This window comes from Epinephelus moara, chromosome 15 (genome assembly GCF_006386435.1).
Source record: "Epinephelus moara isolate mb chromosome 15, YSFRI_EMoa_1.0, whole genome shotgun sequence".
In the NCBI taxonomy this organism is placed as follows: domain Eukaryota; kingdom Metazoa; phylum Chordata; class Actinopteri; order Perciformes; family Serranidae; genus Epinephelus; species Epinephelus moara.
In genome coordinates, this window is record NC_065520.1 from 1,494,277 (window position 1) to 1,504,710 (window position 10,434).

A 10,434-nucleotide genomic window follows, 5' to 3' on the forward strand; every position below is an offset into this window, starting at 1 on the left:
CGCACACACTTTGAATTGTGCTCTACATAGTTATTATGGACTACATGTACCGAGTTGAATTCTGTGGAGACAGACCATTAATTTAGCAAAATAAAATGACAAAAATCGCCCAAAAAAATCGCCAAAAATGAAACCAACTGTGATGGACTCAGCCGATGGGCGATTGGCGATATATTCGTCCAATCGCCCAAGCCTATTGGTCGGTGTGTCAGTCAACATGTCCATGTGTCAGTCAGTGTTTTAGTGTGTTAGTAAGTCAGTGTGTCGGGCAGTCGATGTGACAGTCGGTATGTCAGCCATTGTTTTGGTGTGTCCGTCAGTGTTTTGGTGTGTCCGTCAGTGTTTCGGTGTGTCAGTCAGTCAACGTGACAGTAGGTGTGTCGGTCAGTTGGTGTGTCGGTCAGTTGATGTGTCGGTCAGTGTTTCAGTCAGAAGGTGTGTCAATCACTGTTTCGGTGTGTCAGTCAGTCGGTGTGTCAGTGGGTTGGTTGATCAGAAGATTGGTGGGTCGGTGTGTCGCTTGGTGTGTCAATCAGTATGTCAGTCAATGTTACGGTGAAACAGTTGGTTGGTCTGTAGGTTGGATGAATAGATACAACTAAGGATTGCTGTCAGTGTCGACTCATCTTTCAACCTCTGTTTCCACCAATGAAGTAATCATTCACTTTACAAAATGTAAGAAGAAGTGACATATGTCCATCACAATCTTCCAGAGCCTAAGTGAGCATCTTAAAATGTCTTGTTTTGTCAGACCAACAGTCCAGATTCTCACAGAAAATGTTTGGTATTATGCTCAATAAAGGATGGAAAGAATTAATCAATTATATAACTGTCATAACAATTATTTATGGGCCTTTATGGTGTTCATTTCTCCCCTTGCCTGTAAACATCCTTTTGATTTTTCCTGGGTCTTTATCATCGTCACACCTGAGGACTCTGGACTCCAAACCAGGGCGGAGGGATTTATCAGGTGCCTCTCTCCGCACCTCTCCAGTCCTCCCAAATTTTCCCCTTTCCCTCCACACATCTCAGTTTGGGCTGCTTGCCGTCGCTTTGGCTTTCACAGCCTGGCGCCAACAGCTCTCTTCATTATTTGTGAGGGACACTGGGGACTGGGAGAGGGAAAGTGGGAAATCAAGCTAAATGGTTGGAGCAGTGAGGGCTAATGTATTGCCAAAATGTGGAATAAGCATGTGGATGTGTGTGTTTGAGGGCGTTGCTAATATCCCTGATGCCGCGGATTAGCCAGGGGTGGTGGTGATGATGATGATGATGATGATGATGATGATGATGATGATGATGATGTGAAGAGACCATAGAGCTTAAAAACACGACATATTTCCAACCTGAAATATGGAAACTAATCAATGTCTAAAATGCTTTAACTGCTTGTGGCTTTCATACTCTGTCTCATGAGACTGTGATGTCGGACTGTAGCCATGTTTATCTGAGACTGAAATGATACAAGTTTCTACCCATGTGTAACAGATGGCCTCTGTCAGACTTCTAATACAACAATAACATGAACAAACCAACTCAAAACACAACATGACAATGACAGGGCAACATTTCTTATTGTCAATAAATCCCACACAATAATTTATGTCTGAACACTTCCCTACTCTGTCTGTCACCCAGCCCCGAGCCTACTGGTTCCTACAGTACCTGTCAGTCTTTACAAATAGGCCTTAAATATTCACACCCTTTTTCCATTACAGCAGCCTGATTTGGCTTTACTTGGTTCTGCTGGGTTGGTCAGCCCAGCACTGCAGAGCTTTGCATTTCCGTTACAACAGGGCTACCCACTTAAAGGTGCGTCTTTAACCGATAACAGGCTTGTCTTGAGTGATGAGGTTTAAAAGCAGCAGGCTAAGTCCCCCGTTATTTTTGCTGCATGTGTTTTTCTATCACTAAGCAGGACAGGTAAAAGAAGTTTACCTGCTGGGGGTGAGCTGTTCACAGAGGTGCAGTAAGAGCCTGTTGTCTGCAGCTCTTCATCATCTCACTGTGGCTATTTCTGATTTTACTCTTCCTCCCTGGGTGTTACTTGTTTTTATCCAACAAAAGCTGCTTACATAGTTCCGCGAATTCAGTGATAAAATCATTTAATTTCTCTACAGATTCTTCACAATAAAAGTCCCCTGAAATTTCTTTATTTTGTATGTAAGGTGTTTTATTGTGAAGCAGCAACATAAGAAAATGTTGACTTCGTCTTCAAGAGCAGCAACTGCACAACTTCTACCCAGAAAAAGTTAAAAAAGTTGTTTTCCATGGCCTTTCAAATGAATCTAGTGCTGGAAAATGATTTAAATCTTTTTATTTATTTAGGCTATTAATCTTATTTATGCTCAGGGCATCAACAGAGAGGCCGAGAGAGGGAGGGAGCGATATATATATATATATATATATATACACACCTTGTATATGAAATGTCTGTGTTGACACTACATTTTTTTAAAACACCTGTTGCCTGCATCCAGGCGCTGTCTCAGTGTCACACAATGGACTCCAACTACCAAGAATGGCAATGCGCTATGATCCACCTCACATTGACTAGCAAACAAACACACACCTGACACAATCAAGCAGATCTGTCTCCCACACATGAAGCGCAGCACTGGATTACACATGTGCTGTTGCTGTTATTTCATTCATGTCACAGACTGATTAAGCGTAACACATGTAACTTGTGTGTGCACTTCTGGAGACATTTCCGTCCCCAGATTTAGCTGCAGAGTGATCCCTCTTCACTTTCACACTGCTCTCTGGTATAGCGAACTGAGGACCCAGACCGAGGGTGAGACTGGGTGAGATGGAGGCAGACAAGCTTTGCCCAGCCAGGCTCCAAATTAACATTATCTGCTGCCTTCTGTTTAGAAGTGGTGAATTTACAGCTCACAGAAACTTAATATGATACAGCCACTAGCTTTTGTTTGATATCAAATGTCTGCAAAAAACGTTGTACATTTCTGATCCGTCAGTATCATAGTTGACATGCATTATCTCAGGAGGGCTAACTTGGCTTGTTTCCTATGTAATGTGAATGTTGCCATCACCCTAAACGTCCCCCTGAACCTCATTCCAACTCTCAAACGATATGGAAAAACAGAACAAATGGTCGAATATTCATATTGAACAGCAAAATCTGATTTGACTGACATAATTTTTAATCAGGTACTTTTCTACGTGACTCATTTATGTGTTTACAGCAGTTTTTTAACAACAAGAAAAACTTAACAGCACTGACGAAAAAGATATCAAATTTTGATACACACACACACACACACACACACACACACACACAATACTTTTTAGTAGGACAGACTCATTGTTTTGGTCTTTTTATGGCATGTGGCAGCCTTATCCTTTAAATTCAGATACATATCAGTTAAAATGCTACAATAAATCATGTTCAATTAGCCTTCTTTAATGCTTACAAATCTAAACGGACTTTACACTAGTGTTCTAATATTCTGAAATATCTGAAATGGTTTTAATGCTCATTTTCCGCAGTAGCAATCCACTGGTACCAACTGCGTTTTCTCACTCTTACTGTTAATGTTTACGTCAGTCATTCTGCTTTTTTCTGTTACTAACCAAGAAAAGAAAAGTTGTTGCTGTCATGTGATAACCTAATTATACTTATCTATTACTTTACAAAAATACATTTTATTCCTTCAATGTCAATTTTTTACTGTGGAACCAAAAATGGCATGGACTATCAATATTTTTCAATGTACTGTATCTAAAGCCCGGTATACACTGTGTGATTTTGGGTTGTCCCAGACGAAAGATGACCACTGTGAAAGAAATGTGGTGATATCTTTGGTCGTGGCTCTAAAACAGTGGTCCACCGTGAGAGAGGTTCAAGGATGGCAATTGTCACGGACAGATGACAGCTTGCCATGGAGGCAAAATGTGCTAGAAGAAATGTGTGGGACTCCAGCAAAGAGGAAAATCTTGTGGAGTTGTGGCAGCAGAAGCCTTGCCTGTATGATGCGTCCTCCAGCTCTTACCATGATCGCATAAAGACAGACCAAGTATGGTATGAAATAGCAGCAGAGTTGCAGCTGCCAGGTGAGCAACCTAGCAAATACACACACATACACACACACAACTTCACATTATGTAATAATGTGAACCTCTGTGTTGTGCTAATAACCCATGCAACGTTCTTGTGCACTCAGTATGGGAAGCTGTTGCATCATATGTCATAGCCTGTGATTCAATAGGCACTATCATCGTACAATCTGCATACATCAAGCTTGATGTCGTACCCATGTTTATTAGATCCATGTCACACAGTGTAACTTGCACTAAACTTGTACAACTGCTAAAATCTCACAGTCTGTAGAAGGCTTAAGATAAAAATTCCAGTATTGTGACAACGCTACTTTGCACTTATTACCTTAAGATATTCATTATTCAGAGAAGCTACAATCACTGAAACCCAAGACAATTAAATTATGTGAGACTGTCTGAGCCAACACACTGTCAAACCCTGGCATTTTGCTCATACAACCAAAAAATTAAAAAGACGAAGAGCAGGATGAATACAAAACAAATCTACAATATTAATAATCCAGCACTCCTTAATGTGTTCATATTAGCTTGATGTAAATGCTAACAAACCATCTTCTCCACTGTATACTCCCAAAAACATTTGTCTTGCTTTTAAGTAATATATTTGTCTTTAATTTTCCTCAAGTATCCTTTGCAAATGTGTTACTGGTAGGTTGTCCTCGTTTAAATATCCCAACCAAAACCTTGCATCTCCACAGGCCAACTTGACTTTTGAGATAACTCTGTTAATTTTAAACGAGTTTCGTTAATTCAGACAGGAGCCACTTATCTCTCAAACTGAAGACACACAAGCCAGTGGACAAATGAAAGACACACGCTTACATCTATGTCCTCCTGGGTGAAGTTCTCGGGGTCCTCTCCCATCATGTTAGCCAGGTGCCGTTTCCCGATGTTATACTCCTCCACCTGCTTCTGGATGAACTCCATCGTGAACTTTTCCGGACCTGCAGCCGCCAGGTTCTTTTTGTGGAGGGCAGAGCTCACACATATCTGCCTGCTCAGGACCTGCAGAGGAGGGAGAGTGCGGCTAATATGAGATATATAACGTTAGCAAAATTATGCTAACTTGTTGAAAATTTGGAGCAGCACCCAGCCGAACTCTAGTTAAGGGTTTAGTCATTAAAATTAGAATGTTCCAAAGTCTATCACACCATAATAAAACTAAATGCAACGTTGGTTAACTGTAATTTCATATATCCGTCAAGCAAGTATTGGCTAACAGAAGCTGCTAGCGGATGCTAGCTCAAGGACGTCAGTGTGTGTGTGTTACAGGACATTTCCGTGCGTTCAGGTTTATTTAACACACAAAGCTCTTCACTCTCTTAAAGACAAAGTTGCGCTTTACCTGTCGGCTTAAATGCGACGCGACTGTGTTTAAACTCGGGCTGCAGTTCCCACATTTTACGAAAATCAATCCCACGGTTCGCACACAGGACGCCGCCATGTTGACCGACTGCGATGACGTAATCGGCGGAAGTTGTTACACGTCAGTGACATGTGTCATGAAATATAGAATACAAATTAAACCTTTAAAAAAAAAAAAAAAAAAAAGTAGTGAAAAATCTCAAGACAAACATTGCTCACAACCTAGTTACTATTTTTATTTTTTTATTTTATTTTTTTTTATTAAAGCTGTTACTGGCCTTTCTGTCAGAGACGTAAATAAAAACGCACCAATATAAAACGTTTTCAAAGTTTTAGCCGCATCAGCGTGGTTTAATTATATTGTTTTGCTTCATTTTAAAAATCTGCTATGGAAATATGGTGTATTATGGCAACATGGAACTATTTAGGCTATTTATTTATTCTAAAATAAATTATATGTACGTGTCTGTATGTGAATGTATATTTAGCTCCATCCACACCTCTGTTTAAAAAATTACAAATACTAACAATCTACGATGTGAATAAGTATCAAACAGGAATCTTGATGTACAAAGTCATATGTTTTCCATTTTCTTTACCCAAGCATTTTCATAATTATTTTGAATTTAATTCTTATTATCATTCTTATTCCACAAGAAAGAGGAATGATTTGCATATCCCCTTCTGTAGAACCGCTGTTGCAAAATTTTCATTTATCTACCAAGGTGTTGTGCTGTGGAACAGTTTAAAACATCTAAGTGAAACATGCTCAACATTATCTGCATTTAAAAGAAGGCTGAAGCAGAGTTTAACGATTTTTTAACACATTTGTGTTTTTCGTTTTATTCTTATTTCATTCAAATATATCTTTGGACTATTTAATTGTATTCTCAGGTATCATATGATTCTGAGATATCATTTATTGCATTAATTTGAGTGTGTGTGTGTGTGTGTGTGTGTGTGTGTGTATAAGCTCAGACGTAAGCCTATGTCCGAAGCTTATATAGTTTTGTAATTGTTATTTGTTAGGAGGGGGGGGGCCGCTTGTAAGCCCATTCGGGTTTTTTATGACCTCTCCTGCACATCTTGTCTTATTTTCTTTCTTATCTCTGTAATGTTTCTTTTTTATAAGTGCAAATAAACAAACACTCAAACAAACAAACAATATAAGCATGGCTAAATGCGCATGTATATATAATAAAATAGAATAGAATAGAATAGAATAAAATAGAAATAACTTTATTTATCCCAAAGGACAATTCAGCTGTCCAGCAGCTCATGAAAGACCAAAAACCCCAAAATAAAATACATTAAAGTGTATGTTTTAATGGGTGTATATGTTTATCTGTTATGTATGTGTGCATAATGTATATGTCCGTATCTTAATTCAGCCTACATAAAAGTGTGCAGTGAACAACAGTTTTTTGCTTCTTTGGTTGTTTGTTTATGTTTGTCTGTCTTTTTGTTTGTAATTTTTATTGCAAATTTTCACTGCATTCATGAAAATTATATTGAAAAAAAAAACCTATGAAAATGCCACTACTACTACTACTACTACTACTACTAATAATAATAATAATAATGANTATCTTAATTCAGCCTACATAAAAGTGTGCAGTGAACAACAGTTTTTTGCTTCTTTGGTTGTTTGTTTATGTTTGTCTGTCTTTTTGTTTGTTTTGTTTGTAATTTTTATTGCAAATTTTCACTGCATTCATGAAAATTATATTGAAATAGAAAAAAACCTATGAAAATGCCACTACTAATACTACTACTACTACTACTACTAATAATAATAATAATGATTAAAATAAATAAATAAATAAATAAGCCAATTCCCTGGCAAGGCAGCACAAATGTTGCATTCAAATGCTCATAAAAAGCTGTAACTTTTGTGTACAATGCTGTACATTCAAGTTTGTTAGTTTTTTATGAGTATAGAAAATGCCAAACCCTGAGCCATCATAAACAACTGCATTTTTACATGCACACACATCGACTTCCTGTATTTTACTATATGGCCAAGAGCTTGAACGCATCATAACAGTATGTTTAAGAATAAGATTTATGGATGATTCAGGCACAGCAGAGGTTGTTTTGTGTCATTTAGACAGAGACAACTCATAGACGTAACTGATGAAAACTGGGGCAAAATATTAAGCTAAACAATCAGAAATGGAAAGGAAATGTAGAAACGTATGTAAGTGAAATAAAATAAAAGTTTATAAAGCATCCCTTCAAAAAAAGAAACCCTTTAAAAATAAACATCAAAAAAAAGAAAAGAAAAAGAGAAAAAACTAGATAATCACAACAACATGCCAACAGACCACAATGTTGCATAATCTGCCTGAAATGACAAATGAGCCAAATAAAAAAGTGTAAATTCCAACAAGGACAGAACATTTTAAAACAATTGAGCACACTGACTTACACCGGCTGCTTCCATTACACAGCTTTTTTTGTTTTCTCTCAAACATCAGTCCACATCACATCACAATGTCACCGCTCATTGAAATCGTGTGTTGTTCAGCATGATCGTGGAAATTCGAAACATGCTGGCCACATGGTGCAGCTAAAAGCTAAATCTGCAGTGATCCTGCACACTAAAACTATTCCTCATGTCCTTTGTTGAGGTTGGAAATTAACACCAGCCATTGCCTAAATCTTAAATCCTAAAACTACTCAAACTTGTTTGTTTACAGGTTAAAAATGATTAAATTCATTTGTCAATTTCATGTCTTTCCTATGCAGAAAAAAGATCCTTAAACAACAGTATGTTGACTGTTAAACTGATAATCAGAGACTTCATTTGGAAGAGTTTTTTAGAGGTTTAATGATAATTAAGTTTCAACTTTTTTTCCTCCCATCACACACAGCTATCTGAAACCACTTTGACCCAAGAGATATTGCACTTGTAAGGCTCTGATGCCCTGTCCGATTTAATATGAACTGCATGTGAACACCATCTGTCTTGCATGTAAAGTCGCTGACAATAAGAGGGGTACTGTAAATGTCACGCCACAGGATTTAAAGCGTCGGATCCACATGAGTTATCAGAAATAACACAATAAAAAATGCTCAGTCACCGTCTGCCAAACACGTTGGCAAGGCTACACATAAAACACATTCTTTTTGCATATGTGGTGCAGTTGGTGCTGGGCAGCGCAGAGATGGATTAACACAACATTTTGTGTGGATTCCTTCAAGACATAAGCACAAGCTGCCTTCTCCACCAAACTTCTCTTGTTCTGCCATAGAGCGATGACTGAGAGCTTTACTGTAACTCACAGTACAACATGTAGCCAACTGCAGTTTAACCGTTCATAATGTTGCAGCAGGAGATTCAGTGCCTTGCTCAACAACATGTCTATGTTGAATTTGCTTTCATGCTATTACACTCCAAAAAATAACACACTGATTCAACTTAAAAAAATTAAGGTAACAATTTGCATGCATCTTTTTAAGTAATTCTAACTCTGAGTCAGTCCTAGAGTTTTTCATAGTCTGACACTCAATTAATTAAGTACGTCCAAGATGATTTGCTTTGACCTCGAAAAACATAATTAAGTTGAACCAACTTAATATTTATTCAAAAGTTGATATTTAGTGGTCAAACTATTTTATTTAAGATATTCTAACTTATTTGAATTATATCCTACTCAAAAATGTAAAAAATGTTTCAGATTTTGACCAACTTCTTAAAATAAGTAAATAAAATAAGTAAAACAAACATAATTTTTTAATACTGAAAAACGTCTTTATTTTAAGAGTCATCCACTAACCCTATGAATAATTTTTTAGAGTGTATACCAAAGCCCTGAGAGGCAAGTAAAAAAATGAAATTCTGGTGATCCATTTTCTGTGTCTGATATAATTTATTTTCTTTCCTGTGCTTATACCAACCAGATGTAAAAAGAAATTTAAAAATTATTTATTGAAAAATATTTTTTCTATGTTACCTTTTTAAAAAAAAAAAAATGTGACAAAAGGTGGGAAAAGGTGACTTTCAAAGTGTTTGTTGTTGTAATACTCATTTTAGCCACAAGAGGCTGAAGTGCATCACTACCCCATGTTCTAAAGGCTGATTTATAGTTGTATGTGGGCTCTATGCAGACCCTACGCTGTATCCTACACAAGTGGTCAACGCCTTTGTGAGTTTTTATACTTGACCAGTAGTGTGTCTGTGTCGCTTTGCAAATACACCTCTAAGGCTATGATCACACAGAAAGCCTGTCAGCAGCTGGAGACGGCTTTTTGTAATTGTTTAAATGAAAATGAAGTTTTCTGCGTTGTGGCGCTTCCACGCGTTTCTGTGTTCTAGGGGCCCGGAATTTTTGCCAGAGCGTTCTGAACTCCTCGAGTTGAAAAAAATCAACTCAGAGTGGAAAAGCACCCTACATTATCTCCACTTTTTTCCCATTGTTTAATCAGATTATTTGAAAGGCAGGCCTTATGTGGTGGTCATGACAACAAGTTTACTGTTGGTAAACAATGGAGGAGAAACTGGTGGTAGCAGTTGCTGGATACCCACAGCTATACGGCCCGATGATAGACAGCAGGTTGTCAAACTGCCTCAGAGTCATCCTAAAATATGCCTGGAAATGGCCATCATAGAGCCGAAGCTCCTGGACCAACTAGTGGTACTTCCTGTGATCCACCCTCTTTTTTAGCGTCTCATGTACCCACACAGATCTCCGTTTCCCTGTGCCCAACAAAGTATTTACTGACAGTCTCTCACCCTCAACCAGAGCTACAGCAAGTACCCTCTGCCTGAACATTTTAGGAATTAGATACTGATTATTGTGGGGAAAAAGTTAGATTAGTCACACAGGAAGGTTAGTGTAAGGATGTGATGGGGTGGTTGCCTGGCAACAATAAAAAGGCGCAGCAAACTTTTTTTTTACCAATGGCATTCAGTTTGAAAAAAACAAAACAAAAAAAAAGCCAGTGCAATGCGCCTCGTATTTGCAACCTGCAAAATGCTTT

General features: G+C 37.9%; 1 protein-coding gene across 1 annotated transcript in view; it reads right to left on the reverse strand.

Annotated features, from left to right (window-relative positions):
• mrps9 (mitochondrial ribosomal protein S9) overlaps window positions 1-5,550 on the reverse strand; it is a 28,760-nt gene extending 23,210 nt beyond the window's left edge. Inside the window, exons 1-2 of the mRNA XM_050063342.1 lie at window positions 5,429-5,550; window positions 4,906-5,088 (exon numbers count right to left, since the gene is read on the reverse strand). Of these exons, the coding sequence (XP_049919299.1) occupies window positions 4,906-5,088; window positions 5,429-5,527 (282 nt within the window). The 5' untranslated portion in view covers window positions 5,528-5,550. The remainder of the gene's footprint in view (window positions 1-4,905; window positions 5,089-5,428) is intronic.
• Between the last annotated feature and the right edge of the window lie 4,884 nt (window positions 5,551-10,434).